At 51.5% G+C, this 22,212-nt stretch overlaps 2 protein-coding genes and 1 non-coding gene across 7 annotated transcripts in view; 2 read left to right on the top strand and 1 right to left on the bottom strand.

Annotated features, from left to right (window-relative positions):
* Nucleotides 1-5,357: 5,357 nt before the first annotated feature.
* RLBP1 (retinaldehyde binding protein 1) lies at nt 5,358-17,359 on the bottom strand. Of its 4 annotated transcripts, none has more exons than XM_045448683.1 (8): nt 17,128-17,357; nt 14,158-14,267; nt 13,752-13,880; nt 12,341-12,545; nt 10,530-10,708; nt 7,508-7,666; nt 6,236-6,346; nt 5,358-5,931 (listed from the first exon to the last, which is right to left on the bottom strand). In XM_045448683.1, the coding sequence occupies exons 2-8, from the start codon at nt 14,167-14,169 to the stop codon at nt 5,773-5,775; spliced, it is 954 nt and encodes a 317-aa protein (XP_045304639.1). In that variant the 5' UTR covers nt 14,170-14,267; nt 17,128-17,357; the 3' UTR covers nt 5,358-5,772. The 4 variants fall into 4 exon arrangements, with proteins under 4 accessions (XP_045304639.1, XP_045304637.1, XP_045304640.1 ...); XM_045448681.1 differs by having other exon boundaries at nt 14,158-14,252; XM_045448684.1 differs by lacking the exon at nt 13,752-13,880 and having other exon boundaries at nt 14,158-14,252; nt 17,128-17,359.
* Nucleotides 12,977-22,212, top strand: part of FANCI (FA complementation group I) — a 97,411-nt gene continuing 88,175 nt past the window's right edge. Inside the window, exon 1 of one of the 2 annotated variants that reach the window (XM_045448675.1) lies at nt 12,977-13,312. In XM_045448675.1, the coding sequence (XP_045304631.1) occupies nt 12,992-13,312 (321 nt within the window). In that variant the 5' untranslated portion in view covers nt 12,977-12,991. The remainder of the gene's footprint in view (nt 13,313-22,212) is intronic. The other variant, XM_045448674.1, reaches the window with a different exon arrangement.
* LOC123584569 lies at nt 20,416-20,477 on the top strand. Its single transcript, XR_006705527.1, has one exon. It is a non-coding gene; the product is annotated as a U7 small nuclear RNA (small nuclear RNA).

The following is a 22,212-nucleotide window of genomic DNA, read 5'->3' as shown; positions in this document are numbered from 1 at the left end:
GACCAAACACCTAACTGGATGGTTCTCTGTACGTATGCCAGCCTTCCTCCTCATTTCTCTCTTGGGGATCCCCCTTAGACATTATCAGTATCTGAGCGGTTGGGAAGACATTACAGGCAGTTTGGCCTTGAACCGATGAATCTCTCCCCAAAGGGAAGAAGTTAAATCCCCCTCACCTTGTGGCTGTGTGCACCCAGAACTTCATTTTGATTCATGCTTTTTCTACCCTCTTTAGAAATACCCGGCGGGGCGCCTGGGTGGCTCAGTGGGTTAAGCATCGACTTCCCCTCAGGTCATGATCTCACAGTTTGTGGGTTCGAGCCCCGCCTCAGGCTCGGTGCTGGCAGCTCAGAGCCTGGAGCCCACTTCGGATTCTGTGTCTCCCTCTCTCTCTGCCCCTCCCCTGCTTGCACTCTGTGTCTGTCTCTCTCAAAAATAAACAAACGGTAAAAAAAAAAATTTAAGAAATAACCAGCATCTCTGCTGAAAACAGTTTGGTTTCCTCCTAAGGTTACCTCTGATGATGGTGACACTGACCTGGGATAAATCAAGTTCTAATTTCATTGTTCCTGTTCCCTTCCTACCCATACTTCCCCCACGCCCAGAAATAAAACATCTGATGCAAAGCGTGAGTAGTGATGGGGCCAAATGGATTTGGAGCCAGAGTTACTGGTTAAGGCCCCATCCTAGCCACTTCCTGGCTCTCTGATCCTGAGCAAGATTTAACCTCAGGTTTTTGAGGGGAGGGGGGAGGTTTGCCTGTAAGATGGAAATACTTACAAGAATGCCTATTTCTGGATATTGAGAGGATCAAATAAAAGAATATTTTTCAAAGTGCTAGTGTTGTTTTGGGGCAGTGGTCTGGCTTTGTCTCCTTGGTTCCCATTCATACATCACCTCCTGGGACAGTGTAGAAACCAGACGAAAAGAATGTGCAACTCCAGCTGGGATGTCTTAACTGCTTGGCCCACTGGGAAAGCTGAGCTGGGCCTGGAAACGGTTTTTAAAAACATTCCCGGGCCTGGCGGTCATCATCAAACCCTGATCCGCATCTGTTCCTGCCTTTGGATGGTCACCTTGGGAACGCAGGTGCACCCGCCCACACACTTCCTGCCTCAAGGCTGGGCAGCCTCTGGGCACAGCCCCCAGGGAGGAAATTGCTCTGATTCTGGGCCCGATAGCCACCATGAGCTGCTGCCTTCCCACAGGGGCGTTTTGCAGCCCGGCTCCTCTGTCCTCTCCGCTCAGGAAAGAAGAGCCAAGTGCAAAGTTCGCGTACAAATTCTTAGATATTAAAACGTGCCCGGGTGAATTCCTCCATATCCTCACCTCCTCCGTATGTCGGCACACAGGCCTTGGAGCCACGCACGTTTGAGCCACCTGGGAAGCCTGGAGAGCTCTTCGTGCCCAGGCCACACCCCAGACCAAGAACATCAGCGTCTCTGGGGATGGGGCCCAGGCCTGGAAGTTTCAAAGCTCCCCAGGTAACTCCAGCCTGCAGGGATCTCGTTAAAACTTAGATTCTAATTCAGCAGATCCGAGGTGAGGGAGGCCTAAGATTCTGCACGGCTAGCAAGCTCCCAAGTGACACAGACACCACCCTGGCGGGACCCCACTTTAAGTAGTGAGGGTCCTGAGGATCCTGTGAGCTTCCAGACCCAGCAACACCAGAGCCACGCCCACCACAGTAAGTGGGATGAAAGATGGTCCAGTTCACCCCTCAGGTGCCTCTTCAGCCCTTTTCCTGGCTAGTTTAAGACCCATGCATCCCTCTTCCCGCAAGCTTTGCCGACCGCCAGGTGGCATCGGGTTCCTCCAGCATCCCCCCGGGTAAACCAGAGACTGAGCGGTGTAGCCAGTCTCGTTCAAGGCTCTCTGAAGCTGGTGGCCCATTTCCCTACGGAGGCCTCCACCCACACCTTAACAAATTGCCGCCATCTGCTGACAATATTCCCTGAAGACCCACTTGGGGGTGGCAGAAGTGCATGGTTGGGACTTGGAAAACCCTCGCTTTGTTCGAGTTACTTCTAGGTGGCATGATTCCTGCCTCATCCCAGATGTCTCCGGAAAGAAAGCTGTTGAGGGCAGCAAGTGGCTATCATCAAATTCAGGTTTCATCGTCCCCCGTTCCATACTTGGTGGTTTTCAAGAGAGTATTTTATGGTCTCTCTTTCCCTTTCATGGCTGGGGCGGTGGTGGCCGCATATAGGAAACCAGCATACAGGCGGCTGGGATTTTGCGAGGCCGAACATTAACCTTTATGGTCCTCAGACACGTTCTCCCAAAAGTGGCACCACCTTCCTGGACAAAGGTCTGGCCCAGCTGCCCACCTCTCTTTCCTGTGGGGGCTGGTCTCTGTGCCTGGAGAGGCAGTACCAGGACAAGACCAGCAGGGGGCGATGCCAGCCCGCAGTCGGAGCTCGCTCACTGGGTCCCAACCACACAGCCTTCCTTGTCAGAGCCCAGCCCCGAGTTAAAGCGCTGGCCCTGCTGACCGCAGCCGAGACCCCAATGATCCATTTGGATCTTAGTTGAGAACTAATGCTGCCCCAAGAGCTTCCTGGTCAGCATCTGCCTGCCGGTTTTCTCCACATCCTGATCTCATTTGTAAATTAGAGCCCCTACTAATCAGAGGGTGGGCCTGGGCCGCGTCTACAAGGGCTTCTAGCAACTGGGGGCCAAGGGAAAGATAGGAGTCCCGCAAGAGGGATCAGCCTCTGTTTCCCTCAGATTTGGGATACAACTCTTTCACAAAAGGATTCAAAGTATATCTTGAAAGCTTTAAAAATGTCTTTAACTCCGCCTCAACCCCGCCCCCACTCTACCAACACCTCTACCCTACGGTCGCCAGTGCCCCCCATCCTGGCCAATGCAAGTCTCCGTTCTCTTATCACTTGACTCCTCAGCACCGACGCACCGTGGTTCATGCCCTCATTCTTGAAATACTTTCACAGCTCTAGATGTCCTAGGAGATCCCTTGGGGTACAACCAGAGCAGCTCCACTCTTTCCAGCTTAAATACGAGAGTCACGTGAAAGATTTGATGTGGAAAGGGGGACCCTCGCCTTTCAAAGGGTTTTTGAAGAGTTTGCAAAAAAGGGTTTGGGGAAAATCCTCCCTGGTCAAGCCTCCCACCCCTCCACCCACGATAATTTGCTGTGGTTCCTCCTCCAGCTCAGAAGTCTTAGGTAAATATCATTTATGACCATGGATTGTCGACTGTGAATATTATAAAGAAGGAAGTTACTGGGGTGATGAACATAAACTGCAAACCCTAGAAATAAAAGGGGTATAAGAAATAAATGCATATATATGTACATTCACATATACGTGTACATGTATATACATACCCACACCGGAAAACAAGAACAAGGATGCTCAGTGGATCAGAAAAATTCCTGGAGTGGGAAGCCTGGGGGGCTCAGTCGGTTAAGCATCCGACTTCAGCCGAGGTCATGATCTCGCAGTTCATGGGTTCAAGCCCACCTGCTTCTGATTCTGTGTCTCCCTCTCTCTCTGCTCCTCCTCCACTCGCTCTCAGTCTCTCTCTCTCAAGATAAACATTAAAAAAAATGTATTTTAAAAAAAGCTTTAAAAAATAAAAAGAAATAAAAAGAAAAATTCCTGGAGTGAAAGCAGATGGGACTGGATTGAACCTGCAGCCCAGTAAATAGCTGAAGGTCCTTTCCCAAAAAGTGGGTTCAGTACCAAGGGTGCTTCACGCCCACAAGGAGGGGCAAGACTGGAAAAGCCCTGGGATGATCACTGGGGTCACTCCAGGGGGCGGGGGGCAGCTGGGCCAGCCAACCCTCACCCACCACACTGGCTAAACCATGGGAACAAGCATCTGTCTACAGGAACAAGGAACATCAGTGGAGGATCTCGGGAGGAGTATCGATGACCACACGCCCGGTGTCCAGCAGCCAGTCCTTCTCCAAGAGGGAGCGGCACGCTCAGCAGACGGGGGCCTCTAACGGGGAGTCTCATTGGTAGAAATGAACATGCTTGGGGCGCCTTGGTGGCTCAGTCAGTTAAGTGTCTGACTTCTGCTCAGATCATCTCACCGTTCGTGAGTTCAAGCTCTTGGGCTCTGCGCTGACAGCTCGGAGCCTGCTTGAGATTTTCTCTCTCTCTCTCTCTCTCTCTCTCTCTCTCTCTCTCTCTCTCCCTACCCGACTTGCCTGCGTGTGCACTCTCTCTCTCAAAGTAAAGAAACTTTAAGAAAAAAGAAATGAGCACGCTCAAAAATCACCACTTGAGGGGCGCCTGGGTGGCGCAGTCGGTTAGGCGTCCGACTTCAGCCAGGTCACGATCTCGCGGTCCGTGAGTTCGAGCCCTGCGTCAGGCTCTGGGCTGATGGCTCAGAGCCTGGAGCCTGTTTCCGATTCTGTGTCTCCCTCTCTCTCTGCCCCTCCCCCGTTCATGCTCTGTCTCTCTCTGTCCCAAAAATAAATAAACATTGAAAAAAAAAATTAAAAAAAAAAATCACCACTTGAGGAAAGCCAACTTTACAGACGGAAAGCATTTGCATGTGTCAAAAGATGCACAGCTGGAAAATGAAAGTTTATCACGGTAGAGTGCCTCAGGCTGCAGACAAAGAACTTTCACCGATTAACATTAGGACAAGAGTACTCAGAGATATCATCTATACATCTTTTTTTTTTTTTTTTTAGAGAGAGAGAGAGTGAGAGCGAGCATGTGCACGCAGAATGGCAGAGACTACAGTCAGCACGGAGCCTGACTCAGGGCTCGAACTCACGAACCTCGAGATCATGACCTGAGCGGAAGGCAGACACTTAACCTACTGAGCCACCCAGGTGCCCCAGAGACTGGTAGTTTTACCTACAATGTACAGATGACGGGGCACTTGGGTGACTCAGTCGTTTAAGGGACTGCCTTCGGCTCAGGCCATGATCTCGCGGTTCACGAGTTCGAGCTCCCAGCTGGGCTCTGTGCTGACAGTGTGGAGCCTGGAACCTGCTTTGGATTCTGTGTCTCCCTCTCTCTCTGCCCCTCCCCTGCTCATTCTCTCTCTCTCTCTAAAGTAAATAAACATTAAAAAAAACAAAAAACAAAAAACCCTACCAGTACAGGCAAGGGCGCTAGAGGAGAGAGCCTTTGGTGGGGAGACCCCAAACAGGAGGGGACACAGCCGTCACTCTGGAAGGGGATCCAAGTTCTGGACCATCACTGCACGTGTCACACTGCCCCCGACTGAGGGGACCAGGCTACCACAAAATGGAGCCACCTTCGAAGCTGCTTCCACAGAAATCGCAGAATTCCATATGGAAACCCCCTCACCTGCCTACCGGTCGCCAAAATTGCCATGTTTGCCAGATAATTTTATATCCCCCACTCTTTTATCCTTTAATTAAATTTATTTATTTATTTATTTATTTATTTAGGCAGGGGAGAGACCTATAAATCAGCCTCTTTGCCTGTTTTCACAGACCCTGAGAGGCAACACTGCTAGAAAGGAAATCATCGAGAGGCTTAATTAGAAGAGTCTTTGAAACTCAACCCCGAGCAAGTCACTGTTCTGAGCTTCAGAGGCTGTGGGAATATAACTGCCCCCAATTCTTCTTGTCCAAGGGAACTCCCCCTGCTTTATCGTCCCTGAACTTGGGAGGAGGGTGACACCTGAACTCATCCAAGCACAGGGAGGAGCAGAGGAACCACCTCAGGCAGCCCTTTTCCCAACCTCCTGGGGCCAGGACGGCCGAGAAGAGCCCGGGATGCTAACTACAGGTTGCACAGCCGGAGACGTCAGTCCTCAGAAGGCTGTGTTGTCGGCTTGAGGCCGGGGGCCAAAGAGCTGCTCAGCGACCGCCTTGCCATCATACTTGGGCAATGTGCCCCCAAAGTCGGCGGGCAGGATGTCCTCATCGATCTCCTGGAAGAAGCCAGAGAGGTCATCTCCGTGGACAAAGACCTGCGGGGAAGCAGGGGAGACAGAGCTGAGTAGGGGGGGTACCCTAAGGCCGGGGGACGGAGGGGAGGAAAGGGACAGCGTGCCCTCCCTGCCTGGTGGTGTCCTCCTCCACGATGTGCTGTCACTCAGCTCAGGACCACGGCACGGAGTCTGAGGAGGGCTCCCGTGGGGTCCCCTCCACCTCCTCCCAGCGTCGTCCCCCTTGTCCGGTGAACTCTCTCCTGCTACCAACAGCACCACCACGCGCTCACGCGCTCACCAGATAAGCACTGGGCACCCTCCCCGTGTGGCCCCGTGCCCTCACCCTTTCCAGCAGCTTGCTCTTCAAGAAGGGCTTGACCATGTTGTAGGTCGTGGTGAAGTACCACGGCTGGTGGATGAAGTGGACGGCTTTAAACCGGGCTGGGAAGGAGTCCTGCAGAGGCAGAGAGCGCCCCACCCATGGCCGCGGGGCCCTCAGAGTCTCCCACGCACTCCCCCTCTGCCTCTCCCCATGGCTGGAGGACAGACCTGCCTCACCACATAGTTTGCCCCGAAGGACAGCCCACCAAAGGTTCCATCCCCGGGCCAGTAATCGGGGTAACCTTGGCTTCGCCGGGGCTCCAAACTGCAGGGAGAAAGCCCCGGAGGCCAGGCACCCCCGCCCTCTCCCTGCTGATGCACCGAACCTTGCCGTTATTTGGTGGAATAAAGAAATGAGGGGCACCTGGATGGTTCAGTCGGGGAAGCATCTGACTTCGGCTCAAGTCATGATCTTACAGTTCGTGAGTTCAAGCCCCGCGTTGGGCTCTCTGCTGACAGCCTGGAGCCTGCTTCAGATTCTGGGTCTCCCTCTCTCCCTGCCCCTCCCCTGCTCATGCTCTCTCTCTCTCTCTCTCTCTCTCTCTCAAAAAATAAACATTAAAAAAATTTTTTTTTAATGCAATGGTTTTTAGGTGACCTGAGTTTTTTCACACCCGTTAGCCTGCTGAGCGGCCTGGAAACTATTATAAACCCCAGGGACACTACTGTCATGTCTCGCTATCCTTCAGCGCGCCCCCCAGACCCCCATCTCCCACCCCTCCTTTCCCAGATACACGTAAAGCATAAAGCAGATTTAGGGTTAGCTCTGAGAAAGGACTTCTGACACGTCAGCATATACTGGACCGAGTTGTCGGGGACATTAGTGATAATCCATTTCTTGGGACAAAGTCACCTTCAGAGAGAGGCAGTGTGACATATGTGGACGGAGAACGGGATTCTAGGTCAGACGGTGTAGGTTCAAGTCTGACCTCTGCCACTTTAGGGTTTTACGACCTTGAGAAGTCACTCAAACCTCTGAGCCCCGGTTCTGAGGTTTGTAAAATGAAATGGGGAAGAGGGGAGGGACTGTTCTCAAGGAGTTAAGGAATTAACGAGCATGCGTGGCTCACTGCTGGCCACCATGCAAGCGCTCGTGGCTGCCATCGCTCACTAGGGAGCTAGGTGGTCCTCCTTTTAGGTCCTTGCCCGCACGGTTAAACCAGGAGACTGGGCCCAGCCTCCCAGCCTCCTGCCCTGTGAGAGGCTCCCACGGGACAGAGCTCTGAGGCCCCACCTGGAGCATGTCTACCATTTTCCTGAGATCGGAAGCCCGGAGTCCGGCAGCCTGCTGCATGGTAAAACCCTTGAAGTTCTCAACGATGCAGAAGCCATTAATTTGAGTCTCCTCATTCTCTAGTAGCTTCTCCAGGATGAAACAATATGCCTGCAAGATCTTAGACACAGAATGAAAAGGCTGTAAAACCCAACTGCAAAGATAATTAAGGCTTAAGGTCCTGAGGGGGAGAGCTAAACGGCGCATCCCTTACTGGAGGTAATTTGTCACAGGCTTTAAACTGGAACATTCCACCTCCGTGGCTGTGTCCCAACAAAATAACCTTGAATGTCATACCAATGGTTAGATGCTAGGGTGTTTATCCCCGTACCCTTATAAGGGTAGAAACACTGGAAACAACCTAAATGTCCAACAATAAAGGACTGGTGAAGTTATGGTACGTTCATGCCATGAAATATTCTGGAGCAGTTAAAATTATATACATAGGAATTACAAAGCAAAATATTCGTTCATGACGTATTATTGTAGAGTGTGATCCCATTTTTATAGGAAAAAATATGTGTACGTGTGCACGTGTATGTGTGTTTCTAGAAAAAGTGGATTGGAAGGATGTCAATGATAGAAATCTCTGGGTGGTAAATCGTGGATGATTTTTAATTTCTGTTTTTTTTGCATTTTCGAATATGCAGATATCATTTATATAATAAGAAAAATGTATTCTTTAAATAGTCATTTTAAAGATTTTATTTTATTTTGTGCTCGCTTCGGCAGCACATATACTAAAGATTTTATTTTATTTTAAACGTTTTGTTTATTTTTGAGAGAGAGAGAGGGAGAGAGAATGTGAGTGGGGGAAGGGCAGAGAGATAGGGGGACAGAGAATCCAAAGTGGGCTCTGTGCTGAGAGCAGACAGCCCGATAGGGGCTCAAGCTCAGAAATGGTGAGATCATGAACTGGGGCCACAGTCGGATGTTTAACTGACTGAGCCACCCAGGTGCCCCCTTTAAGATTTTATTTTTAAGTGATCTCTACAACCAACACGGGGCTCAAACTCACAACCGTGAGATCAAGAGTCACATACTCTGCCGATTAAGCCAGCTGGGAACCCCAAGAAGAAATATTTTTGGCAGCTCTTTTTGCCCATGGGTCCTGTCCCCTCCCCCGCCGTGCTTTAATAAAATCACCTTTTTACACCAAAAAAGACAGAAAGAAAGAAAGAAAGAAAGAAAGAAAGAGAACTATTTTAAAGTCTTTTACACACACACACACACACACACACTCAATCCTAAAGCCAGTATCTTAATTAGTGTAAAACACCATAGGTATCCCTGATAAGATCAGGGACAAGATAAGCACTTCACTATCTCTACCACCATTTAACTCTCTGTTACAGGTGTTAGCCAATGCAACAAAGTTAAAAAAAAAAAAAAAAAAAATCAGAGGCATAAGTAGAAAAGGGAAAGAAAAACTATCATCTCTATTTACAATAATATGACAGCATTCTTAGAAAACCCGAGAGAATCAATTCTAAAATTAACATAAGTAATAAAAAGAATTCAGAATATAAAATTAATATACTAAAACAATAATTCTCATATATACAAACAATAACCAATCGGAAGATATAATGGCAGAAAAAGCCCCATTTACAGCAACACTTAAGACAAATTTAATGAGGGGCTCCTGGATAGCTCAGTCGGTTGGGTGCCCGACTCTTGATTTCGGCTCAGGTCACACGCGATCCCACAGTCGTTAAGATCGAGCCCCGTGCTGGGTGTAGAGATTACTTAAAAATAAAACCTTAAACACACACACACACACACACACAAATACAGTGTGGTCTCGGAGCATGAATAGACAGAAACCAATGACACAGAATATAAGTCCAGAAATAGACCCAAATATATATGAAAATATAGACTGACAAAGATCTCAAATCATTGGGAAAAAAGATGAACTCCTCAAGAAATTGGGGCGCCTGGGTGGCGCAGTCGGTTAAGCGTCCGACTTCAGCCAGGTCACGATCTCGCGGTCCGTGAGTTCGAGCCCCGTGTCGGGCTCTGGGCTGATGGCTCAGAGCCTGGAGCCTGTTTCCGATTCTGTGTCTCCCTCTCTCTCTGCCCCTCCCCCGTTCATGCTCTGTCTCTCTCTGTCCCCAAAATAAATAAACGTTGAAAAAAAAAATTAAAAAAAAAAAAAAAAAAGAAATGATGTCAGGACAGCTAGACAGCATCTTCTAAAGTGAGTATGTACAATTTTTTTAAGGCTTGGGGGCACATGTCTCCCAAGACAAACCCTAATTCACCCACCTAGGGTAGCTCTCTTAAGGGCTTGACAAGCAAAATCACACACATATATATAAATGCAGAAACCAAAAAATACAAAAACACTAATTCAAAGGGATACACGCACCACTATGTTTATTGCAGCATTATGTACAATACCCAAACTATGGAGGCAGCCTAAGTGTCCGTCGATGGATGAACGGATAAAGAGGGGATGGGTGATTCAAGGGATGGCGATTAAAGAGCACACTTATCATGATGAAAAAAATAACATAGCATGATTTTAAAAAGGAAATTTAAAAAAAAAAGCACATTCTCCAAGTCATACGGTGAAATAAATAAATACAGGCAGAGACCTCAGGCTGGTCAGTAGGTTGAAACCTGGGCTTTCCAGAATCTCTCCCAGTCCACAGTCCATTAATCCCTGTTGTGTGTGTTGCCCCCAGCCTTCAGCGTTTGGCAGGGCTGACCCACAGCTGTCACGCCCATGTGGCAGGAACGCCAGGGGGCGGTCATGTATGGGCCAGTGGGCCCCTCCTGGGAGGCTTCTAGGTTTTCCAGCTGCCGTGGCACACCCCAGGAATTCTCCCCTGCCCAGCAAAAGGCCGGCCTTTTCCCCTCCCCAACAGACCCTAGCCCCCTGGGGAGCCAGGAATGAGGGTCCAGAAGAGGCCAGGTTTGAGGGAGGGGAACCCAGCCCAGGGGATGGGAGGGAGCCAGGCGAGCCCCCACTGACCTCATCGAAGGTGATTTCTTCACTGTCCCAGTTCTCGATGTTGAAGAGCATGACCACTCGGCCATATTTGTCCCGACTGGAGAGGACACCAGGGTAGCCAGCCTCCACGGTGCAGCGCACGGCCTCCAGGGACAGGCTATCAAAGAGCTCAGGGTACTGCAGCCGGAAGTTCACGTAGCCTGGCGGAGAGAGAGCAGAAGAGCCCCTCAGGGAGCCTGCCCATCCAGAGGCCTGGACTCCTGCCCGGCTCCTCAACGTGCATCCTGTGTGTTGATGCAGGATCCTCAACCTTTTGAGTCCCTTGTGGAGGAAAACATGGGCCTATCTCACCAAACTGCTGCAGTAACCAAGCAAGATTCTAGGTAGGAACACCATTTGTAAACCGTGCAAGCGTGATGTATAATCCTAAACCTGAAGACGACTATTACATTTGTGATTTCCTCTTGCCTACGGGCAGAGGGACAGGTTTTCCAGGTGGGCACAGGGTTAGCTGAGTAGGGGTGGGGAAAAGACCCCAAGAGAAAACCTCAACCCCAAGCAGAATGCAAAGGACCTTCCAGATTCCAGAAGCCCTTCCCCCCCCCACAAACCCCACCTTCACCCACCCTGAACAAGTCCGTGGTTTGTCTCTACCACTGAACCCTGGGAGGCCAGGCCCGGGGAGGTGTTTGGGCAGCATTTGCCTAGGGAATGCCCCTGGCCCCCTCACCGGTCCTACGGCATTCTGGGTACATCCCCAAGGCCTCCCCTCTCTGCCCTATTGCTCCTCCCCCAGGTTATCTCCTTTCCCATGTTCTTCAAAAGTCCCCTTTGCACTGGAGCCTTCCTGGTCGCTTTACCTAAAACTTCAACCCCTCAGTTCTTTATATCCACTTCCTTTATTTTTCCTCATTATCCCTTCTTACACAGTCTCTGTAATTTTATCTCTCTGGTTTGTGATTTCCACCAATAGAGCATGAAGTCCACGAAGACAGACGTCTTGTCTGCTTTGTTCTCTGCTGCATCTTTTGGCCTAAAAGAGTGGTTGGCAGGGACACCTGGCTGGCTCAGTCGGTCAAGCGTCCAACTTGGGCTCAGGTCATGATCTCACTGTTCAAGAGTTCAAGCCCCGTGTCGGGCTCTGTGCTGACAGCTCGGAGCCTGGAGCCTGCTTCGCATTCTGTGTCTCCCTCTCTCTCTGCCCCCCATCCTCAGACTCTGTCCCTCTCTCAAAAAAAACATTAAAAAATTTTTAATTTAATAAATAAGAGTGGTCGGCACATCACGGGAGGGAATTAACATTCGGGGAAGGAAGAAGGAAGAAAAGGAGAATCGTTGGCCTGCGGGAGGACCTGATTTCATTTCCTTGGGAAACTCGTCGTCCACCAGCCAGCAGGGCGTGGGCCGCCCTGTCCTCAGAACTCCTTCCCAGGGCTGGTACCATCCCCAGTTCCACTCTGCACACATAGCCACCTTTCCTCCAGAGCCCACGCCTAGGCTGGGGTAGGGGTGAGGGGAACGCGCTCCTGCCTGGGCGCGCAATCGGGGCGACTCAGGTCTACCACCCAGAACTGGGAGAGAGAAGCCGGCTCTCTGGGCACGTGGTGCGGCCACACTCATTCATTGCTGTCGGAGCTGAAAGGGATCTCGGCGGCCAGTTCGTTCACACACCCATTTTGCGGGTAAGGATAAGGAGGCTCGGGGAGGCTGACTCTCACAGGGCAGGTAAAGGGAGGGGGGATGGAGGGGGCAGCCTCCTCAGCGCCTGAGTGAGAGCCAACACCAGCCTCCCCACCTCCCCGCTGCAGGCCGTCCCTCCCGCGCGGGCTCACCTCGGAGCAGCTCGTAGGCGCGCCCCACGTGGAACTTGCGCGCGCGGATGAAGCGCATGAAGAAGGCGCTGTCCCTCCCCTGCACCCTCTCGGCCACCGCCCGGGCCAGCTCCTGCCCAGACGCCGCCTCCGCCTGCACCAGCTCCTGCAGCTCTCGAACCACGTCCTCCCGGGTCTCCTCCCTCTCATTCAGCTCGTCCTTGGCCTGGAACAGGGTGGGGTGGAGGCGGCGAGTCACACATCGGCGCACGGCGCGCACGTGGGCGCTGTCCTACCGGTGCCAGACTGGCAGAGGGGCGGAGGGGTTGCCGCTGGGGCCGTCGCTCCCCTGCCCCCCCAAGAGCCGCCACCAGCCCCGGCGGCACCTCTCGCGGCCCATTACATTCGCAGAAAATCGGGTCAAACCGCGCCTCCTGGGTTTGTTGGCAGGAGACCGCCAAAGGTGCAAACGTTTCTAATGACGCTTCTTGGAACCCTCACACAGCACTCTGCTAAATACCTCGGGCCACAACACGTCACCAGAAAGTGGGTATTCTAGCACCATGCCTCAGGAGGAGCCAGCTGAGGCCCATAGAAGTGAAGGTCACCCAGGCAGGAGGAGGTGGAGCTGAGACTCCCACTCGGGCTGGCAGCTCCTCAGGCGTAATTCTGATGTCAAAGACAAAGGTACCAGCAGATAGCAGCCCGCCCCCTCCTTGCCCCCGCCGAGCCTCACTCTCCTCCCCTAGGCTGCGCCTGGAGAGCTCTTCAGCGTGCCTCCTCTGGCAGCTCTGTCCTTGGACAGCAAGAGCAAGGGGAAGGCAAAGGAGGGGGGACTCCGATCTGGGGAGCTCATGTCCCTTGAGGTGTCCAGGGGCAGCAGCAGAGATGGAAGCAGGAGCCCAGGCTCAGCTCAGCTCCAGGACAGCTCGGCCACTCTCCACTGAGCACGGTCTGATGCGCTCTGAGCTGCTCCAACAACCTTCTCATAAGGTAAGACCCGGAGAGGGAAAGCAACTTGCTCGAGGTCACACAGCAAGTTGCAAGTAGGTCTGATTCTAGAACCCAGGCCTCTTGGCTATCAGGTGGGGGCAGCAGTTGGATTTCTGTTCCCCAGGACCGCTTGCAAACCAGTGTTCCCACATCTGAGTCTAGGATGATCCCCGGTCCAGATGCCCTAGGTTCCGGCATTGACATCAGGGAACTCTGTTGGTGCTATAGTCTTGGAATAGGCTGGCCCAGGTGTCTGGTCAGCCCAGGTGGCTGCCATGGCCTTAACCTCCAGGATGCTGGCCCCCTAGAACAGGCCAGTCCATTAGGTTCAGGGTAACCTGGAGAGCTAGGGCTGGACCCTTCTTCCTACAGGAGAGAGGATGCTGTCAACATCGCCCCCTTGTCAGCCCTCCCCTCGCTGTACCCGGGGCCACCTCACCTTCTGTAAGGTGTGGCGGGGGAGCTGGCTGCACGGGCCAAAGACAGGCCCGTGGTCCTTGGTTGTAAGCCGCTCCAGCTGGGCACGGAGCTCCTGCTCCTCTTCAGGGACCACACGGAATGTGCCCACCTGGGCAGAGAGAAGTCAGGAACACACAGGGAGAGGCCCCCCATCAGCCTGAGCAAGCCAGGTGAGTGGGCCTGCCCAGACCCGAAATTGTACTTCCGTCCAAAGTCACTGCTACGGCCTCCTCCCTTTGGGTGGGGTCACGGACCACTGGGAGGTTGTGTGGGTGAATGCCCTTAACCCTGAGCAGACCAAACAATAGAGAAACAGAGGGGGAGAGGGAAGGGGGTGGAGGAAGGAAGGTAGATGGAGGGGAGACCCAAGGCGCAGGGGTACTCACCCCCTCTGACATGCTGCTTCTGGAAGTCTCAGAGGCGTCAGAAAAAGAAGGGCCCAGCTTCTGTCCTGGCCTCTCCAGGCAGCCTCCTCCCTAGACTGTAAGAGTCAAGTCTGCAGCGTTATGGAAAGACAGTTCTCTTACGTCTCAGAACAATGGATCTCCAACTTTTGAGTGCTTAAGAATCACCAGAGGAATCTGTTAGAAATGCAAGTGCCTGGGGCGCCTGGGTGGCTCAGTCGCTAAGCGTCTGATGGCTCAGGTCATGATTTCACAGTTTGTGAGTTTGAGCCCTGCATCGGGCTCTGTGCTGACAGCTCAGAGCCTGGAGTCTGCTTCGGATTCTGTGTCTCCCTCTCTCTCTGCCCTTCCCCTACTCATACTCTGTCTCTCTCAAATACAAATAAACATTAAAAAAATTTTTTTCTTTTTTAAATGCAGGTGCCTGAGCCCTGCTTTCTGTGATTCTGACTCAGGAGGTCCGGACTGGGGCAGGCCTAGGAATCTGCACTATATTTTCATGTAAAAAATAATTTTTTTAATGTTTATTTATTTTTGAGAGAGAGAGAGAGCGCGCGAGCATGGGTGGGGGAGGGGCAGAGAGAGGGAGACACAGAATCGAAGCAGGCTCCAGGCTCCGAGCTGTCAGCACAGAGCCCGATGTGGGGCTTGAACCCACGGACCGCAAGATCATGACCTGAGCTGAAGTTGGAAGCTCAACTGACTGAGCCACCCAGGCGCCCCAGGAATCTGCATTTTAAAGCAGCGTCCCAGAGGACTCTGAAGAAAATGATCCTTGGGTTACACTTTGGGAAAGTCTCCTTTGAGAAGGAATATATACAAAAGTACCTCAAACCCTAGTTCTTAAGATGAGTTGGTCCAGCCAGGGAAAAAGTAGCCTTGGCTTCCATTCTTTTTTTTTTTTTAATTTTTTTTTTCAACATTTATTTATTTTTTGGGACAGAGAGAGACAGAGCATGAACGGGGGAGGGGCAGAGAGAGAGGGAGACACAGAATCGGAAACAGGCTCCAGGCTCTGAGCCATCAGCCCAGAGCCTGACGCGGGGCTCGAACTCGCGGACCGCGAGATCGTGACCTGGCTGAAGTCGGACGCTTAACCGACTGCGCCACCCAGGCGCCCTTCCATTCTGAAATTACATGACCACTGCAGGATAAGGCAATCCCTCCTGCTAGGTGTGGCCCTCTTTCTCCTGCCCAAAGGGGGATCCCAGAAACTTCCCAGCCTGGTGGTGGATGGCCCCTTCGGTGCATTCATGCTCTGCACGGGTGAGGACTAGTTACATAATCAAAATACGGGGTGTGTGTTCTGTTCTTTGTGATGCATTAAGTAGTTTCAAATCCATTATCTCAGAGCCAGAGCTGGTATTATTCCCCCCATTTTACACAGGAGGGAACAGACTCCAGGGAGAATTAGTGACTTGTTCACGATCACACAACCAGAAATAGCCAGGGATCAGGCTAAGCCCAGCTGTGACTTAACCGAGAGGCACGGAGAGGCAGCCTCTTGTGGCAAAAGTTGGACCTGGGTTCAAATTCTGTCTCTTCCACTTGCAGACTATGTACTTTAACCTGAGTCTTGGTTGTCCCCTGTAAAAGGGAGATGGAAGGGTTATGAAGGTTGCATTAAATGATGTACACAGAAGCGATGCGTGGCCACCAGAACAAATCTCATCCATTGTGCACAGGACAACCTGCTCAACCCGCTGAGTATTTTTGGAGATAGCTCTCCTGTTCCCAGATTTCTTTTCCTTTCTTGCCTAAATACCCCAGGGCCTTGGAGGAGCCGTCACTGACCCAGTCCCCACTGGTCAGTTTTGTCACCTATTCACCATTGGTAAGTGGCAGAGGTAGGGCTTAAACCACTGCTGTAACATCTAAAGCTGAGACATCTCCAGGCAAACTCCCTAGGAGAATGGATGTCGCAGAAAACCCTTTAGGGTCAGAGAAACTTGGGTTCGAATCAGGAGTTCTCATTTACCACCTGTATGACCTTCAGAAAGTTAGTTAACATTTTAAGCCTCAGTTTCCTCATCTGCAAATTGGGGATACTAACCGTACCTACCAAATAGAGTTGTAATGACGATCCTATCGTTTCTGTAAGGTACGTAGCACGGTGAGTGTGTTGCTCTACAACATAACTTCCCTTCCCTTTCTTAGCATCACACTGATCGTTGCTCTAGCATGCCCAGAGAGGCTTGGGGGATCCCAGGGAATGTCTGAGGATCTCCCATTCCCTGCCTCTGCTGCTCCCCAGCCCTAGCCAGGGTAGGAAATCCACCAACAGGAACGAAATCTAAGCTTTCTCTCTGGCAAGTAGACTTCCAAATGTGTGGGCACAGAGATAGACAGACTGCAATCCTTTGTGGCCTCACTTGGGTTTTTCTGGAACAGGAATAGAGAGTCTTATCAAATTGGAGCTTAGACAGGAGAGATAGTGACTGGATACCCCCAGCCAGTTAAGCATATCATTAGGGCAAGACCTTAGATCCTAGAAATAGAGGGTTAAAGTCAATACTGCAATTCTTTTTTAAATAAGCCCAATCTAATTAATTTTGAGGTTTTAAAATACTGGTTTATGAACTGTATACCATGAAAAAACATTCACCACCATTCCACGTTGAGGCTGTTCCCTGCCATCTAGGGTTGCCAGATAAAACACAGAATGCCCAATTACATGTCAATTTCAGAGGCACAACAACTACTTATGCAGTGTAAGTACATCCCATGCAGTATATGGGACATACTTAAAAAAAAAGTATCTGTTGTGCCTCTGAAATTCACATCTAACAGGGTGCCCTGCCTTTTTATTTGCTAAATCTGCCATCAGGTTGATCTGGCACAACATGGAGAATGGCCAGTGGGTTTCAGTTTTACAGGCACCCCCCCACCCCCCCGACTCCCTACCCCAGTCCTGGGCTCCCTGGCCCAGCTAGACCCCTGCTACTGACTTACCTGCCAGGTCACCAGCTCCTCCTTAGGGCTACCTGGTGCCTGTGTCCTCCTCCTTCTCGGGGAGCCTGGAGGTTGCCTCCGCTGGGGGCGTGGTCTGGTCAGCAGGCTGGGATTAGTGTGTCACAAGGAACTTCTCAAAGCCCACAGTTTCCTGTTAAATCAGGTTTACAGGGAGGCCCAGATAGGGGCAAGTGAGGCACCAGGGGGGGGAGAGGGGATCAGCCTGGGCCGAGCTGCAGCCACCTCAAAGCCCTCTTTTGTATGCGTCTGCTCCTGAGTTCCTGCTCAGCCATGTGGAAGCCGGGCAGTGGGGGTGGGATGTGGGCCAGCCCCATTCCCTCCTCCTTGCCCTCTCTGTCTCTCGTTGCAGGGGTTCAGAGAAAGACATGCAAGAGATAGAATTTTTTTTTTGATGTTTATTTATTTTGAGGTGGGGAGGGGCAGAGAAAGAGACAAATCCTAAGCAGACTTCGTCCTCAGCGCAGAGCCTGACGTGCGGCGGGATGCCATGAATCAGGAGATCATGACCTGAGCTGAGATCAAGAGTCAGATGCTTAACCAACTGAGCCACCCCGCTGCCCCCGGATGGAGGGATATTTTAAATGTGACTGTGGATGCGGTGGCAGCGGTGGCAAAGCCAAGGCCTGTCACTCTTCCGCAGCCCAGCAGGACCTGGTGTGGTAGATGTCACCTGCACAGTGAGTGGGGTCAGTTGGGAAAGGTAGCTGGTTAAGGCAGAGTGGGACAAGGGCCAGACAGGCTGACCCGCCTTCTAGGCAGTATGGCGGAGTGAGAAGAGCCTGCTTTGGAATGTGACCGCCCACCTTTAAATCCTAACTCTGGCACCTTCTAGCTGTGAAAAGTGACTTCAGCACTCAGTGACTCAGTTTCCTCCTCTGAGAAGTAGGGATATAATTAGAGGACAGGCTCATGGCTTTAGTGACGATAAAAGTGCTTAGTTCAGTGCCTGGCACTTAGAAAATATAAATGCACAGTAAATGGTGGGAGTTACTCCAAATACGCAATCGGTGTGCATCTGGGTGGAGAGGACCCACATTATCCACCCCTCTGCAAAACAAGAAACCCCTCTGCTGCCCCTCAATAGGTGGCTTCCCAGTCTCTGCTTTGGTATTCCCCTGAGCGCGGCGGGCGGGGTGTGGTGGTGATCCCTTTAGAATATCCTTTCTCTGGGATTCCAAGGGCAGGGAGCCCCCCCTGTTTTTACTACTGGAAAATTCTCCTTGTTTTAAAACTCATCCTTGGTCTGACCTCCAAGCGGGCTTCCATAATGTCATCCTGGGTCCTGATTTTGCCTCCTGGGGGTACCTGAGGCAGGGGTCAAGATCCTGTGCATGGGACATTGTCCAGACTCCATCCCCAGAAATGCTTTTTGGTTTTCCCCAGAAATAGTTCTTGTTTTTCAACCCATTCCTACTTGGATAGGTTTGGGATCCCTTCACCCTCCTACGCCCTCTCCAGACATCCAGGGGCTTATGAGAGGGTCTCTGAGGGGTGGTCCCTGGGAGCAGTGCCTGACCCCCACTTGTCTCTCTAGACCCATTCCTCTAGAGCAGGCTACAATACCTGGGGCTTGGATCTTGGGGTGCAGCTGAGGAACCTTGAGTCCTTTCCTTCCAACAGCCCCTTCCCTGGGCTCCTGCTCTGGCTACTGTCTGGCTTTGGGCTGTTTCCCTCCCAAAGTCTCCCTGGGGCTGGGGAACCCCTCATTTCTATCATTCTGCTTCCTGGCATCTAGTCCTGCACTGGCCAATACATAAGCCTCTAACCACAGGTAGTTTTTTAGCACCTGAAATCAGATAATGGCACCAAAGAACTGAATTGTAACTTTATTTTTTTTTTAATTGTAAATTTAATTCACTTAAATTTATTTATTTTTTTTTAATTTTTTTTTTCAACGTTTATTTATTTTTGGGACAGAGAGAGACAGAGCATGAACGGGGGAGGGGCAGAGAGAGAGGGAGACACAGAATCGGAAACAGGCTCCAGGCTCTGAGCCATCAGCCCATAGCCTGACGCGGGGCTCGAACTCACGGACCGCGAGATGGTGACCTGGCTGAAGTCGGACGCTTAACCGACTGCGCCACCCAGGCGCCCCATTAATTCACTTAAATTTAAAAGTGGATACCGGATGCAGTTATTGGAAAACTTTTAAGTATGTTTGGAAGAACTTAGGTGTGTGATTCTACTTCCTCAACTGTAAATTCTGTGATCAAGTATTTCTGATAAAAACTTAGAGTTCAACACGAGATGTGCTGTGCGTATAAAACACCTGCTGGTTGGGGAGCCTGGGTGGCTCAGTCAGCTGAGAGTCCAACTCTTGATTTTGGCTCAGGTTGTGATCGTAGGATGGTGGGATTGAGCCCCACGCCGAGCTCCGTGCTGAGCGTGGAGGAACCTGCTTAAGTGTCTCTCTCTCTCTCTCTCTCTCTCTTTACTTTTTTTGGTGCGGTTATTAGAAAACGTACAATTTTCTAGTTGCAATTGTAATGGCTCCCCTTATATTTGCGATGGACAGCGCCGGTCTAAACCTTACCACTTGAAATATAGCCTGTAGACCAACAGCATCAACGTTATCTGGGAGCTTGTTAAAAATGCAGAGTGTGAGGTTCTTCTTCCAGGCAGGCTAAGTCAGAATGTGCAAGTTCACAAGGAGCCCCTGGAGTGAGTCTATGCACACAAAAAGTTTGAAAAGCACTGCCCGAGAGCTTCTGGCCCTCTCCCCCTTCCGCCTGTGGTCAACACCCTACCCTGCCTGACCTCTGACGTCCCATCAGCTCTGAGGATTTGTGGGGAAGTTGATTGAGGACCATCCTCTTCCTCTTTGGGGCAGGCCAATGGTGGCCCGGTTGGGGGTGCAGGAAGCGGAGAAAGGACAAAGAGGGGGGTATCCTAACCTGATTCTAGGCCTGGCCCTGTCTACTACGAGCCATGGACTGAGGCCACAATTTCTCTTAGGCCTCTGTTCGACACTTGCAAAATGGTGTCATGAGCCGAACTGTGTTTCCCCAAATTCAAGTATTGAAGTACTATCCCCCAAGGACTCCAGAATGTGAGTGTATTTAGGGACACCTGGGTGGCTCAGTCGGTGAAGCAGCCGACTTCAGCTCAGGTCATGATCTCGTGGTTAGTGGGTTCGAGCCTTGTGTGGGGCTCTGTGCTGACAGCTCGGAGCCTGGAGCCTGCTTCCCATTCCGGGTCTCCCTCTCTCTCTCTGCCCTTCCCTGCTCACGGTCCATCTCTCTGTCTCTCTCTCAAAAACAATCATTAAAGTGTTACAGCTCTTTTAGAATTTGTCTAGCAGGTTTTCCGGTTTTTACCGGAAGACCCCCTAAAAAAAAAAAAAAAAAAAAAACAATCATTAAAAAAAAAAAAAAAAGAATGTGAGTGTATTTGGAGATAAGGCCTTTAAAAGGGGTAATTAAGGTAAAATGAGGTCAGCAGCGTGGGCCCTAATCCAGTGTGACCGGTGCCCTTATAAGGAGAGGAAATTTGGACACAGTTACTGAGGGAAGACTGTGTGAACACACAAGGAGAAGACTGACCTCTATGAGCCGAGGAGAGAGGTCTCAGCAGAAACCAGTCCTGCTGACACCTTGATCTTGGATGTCTAACCTCCAGAATTGTGAGAGAATACATTCCTGTCATTTTAGCCACTCAGCCTGTAGTAGTCCTTTGTTAAGGCAGCTTTAGCAAACTAATCTGGATGTGATACTGGATTTTTTTTTTTTTTAAACGTTTTTATTTATTTTTGAGACAGAGAGAGACAGAGCATGAATGGGGGAGGGTCAGAGAGAGAGGGAGACACAGAATCGGAAACAGGCTCCAGGCTCTGAGCTGTCAGCACAGAGCCCGACGCGGGGCTCGAACTCACGGACCGCGAGATCATGACCTGAGCTGAAGTCGGACACTCAACCGACCAAGCCACCCAGGCGCCCCAATACTGGATTTTTTCCCGGGCACTTCACGGGGCGTGAGGTTCCTGGGAGATAAAGAGGGTGGGGGAGAGCTCAGGCTGCCCCACAGGAAGGAATCACAGTGGTCCCAGTGGCCTGTCAAAGCCAGGTGATGGGGTGCTTCACGAAGAACAGTCCTGTGCATGGAGAACACTCGCGGGTTAACGGCGCAGCCCTGACAAAGGAGGGCCTGCACGCAGCTCTTCAGGAAGCTGGCAGGCCACAGGGCCCTTTTTAGGGAGCAGAGCCTTCTGTGGCATTTTCTGCTGCTCACAGGCCTTCTCCTGCCTCTGCCTTGCACACTCCCCGCCCCGGCCGAGTCACATTCATGTCTCGCTCCTGTGCTGGAACAATAGTGCCCTTGTGTGAGGGGAGACAGTGCCCTCATTGGCCCAGACACCTGTGCTGGCCGTGTTGGCAGAAAACCGTGGGCTCCCTGGCTCTTCTCTGCCAGGCTGGGGGCAGGAAGAGAGGGGGCTCCAGTTTGCTGTGCCTCCTTTCTGTACTGTGACAGGCACCTTACCTGCGGTAGCTCATCCAGTCCTTCCAGATGTGAGGTAGGGGGTGTATTCCCCCGTTTTACAGAAGAGGGAACTAAGAGTCAGAAAGATGGGGGCCCTGCCCAAAGCTGCATAGCCGGGAGTAGGTCCTGGTCACTCTAAAGCCCTCTCATCCTTCAACACACAAGGCTGTGTTCCCTCCTCCAGAAGGGAGAGCGACAGGTGTGACTGCCCAGGGAAGTCACTCCTGGCTCCTGGGGAAGGTGACATCGCCTCGCTTTCCTGGGAGCAGCCCCAGGGGCAAGAGTCTGGCCACCGCCATTCCTGGGAGAGGGAGGACCCCAAGGAATGCCCTGGCATCAACTCCTTAGGGAAATGGGAAAACCCAAATCAAGGGACATTCTGTACCTTCCTTAAAGTTACCTGGTGGTAATGAGGGGTGGCTGGGTGGCTCAGCATCCAGTTTCGGCCTAGGTCATGATCTCACGGTGCGTGGGTTCAAGCCCAGCCTTGGGCTCTGTGCTGACAGCTCAGAGCCTGGAGCCTGCTTCAGATTCTGTGTCTCCCTGTCTCTCTCTCTCTGCCCCTCCCCTGCTCACGCTCTGTCTGTC

The sequence above is a fragment of the Leopardus geoffroyi genome, chromosome B3 (assembly GCF_018350155.1).
Source record: "Leopardus geoffroyi isolate Oge1 chromosome B3, O.geoffroyi_Oge1_pat1.0, whole genome shotgun sequence".
Taxonomy (NCBI): domain Eukaryota; kingdom Metazoa; phylum Chordata; class Mammalia; order Carnivora; family Felidae; genus Leopardus; species Leopardus geoffroyi.
This window is presented reverse-complemented; position numbering and strand designations above follow the sequence as displayed.

Bases quoted from the DNA above. Each gene is read 5' to 3' on its own strand.
- RLBP1 (XM_045448683.1), bottom strand. The intron at 10,709-12,340 runs GTGAGCCCGCGC...TCTCTCCGCCAG, and splicing joins CGCCTACGAGCTGCTCCGAG to GCTACGTGAACTTCCGGCTG. The intron at 5,932-6,235 runs GTGAGGGCACGG...GCTTCCCCGCAG, and splicing joins AGAGCAAGCTGCTGGAAAGG to GTCTTTGTCCACGGAGATGA.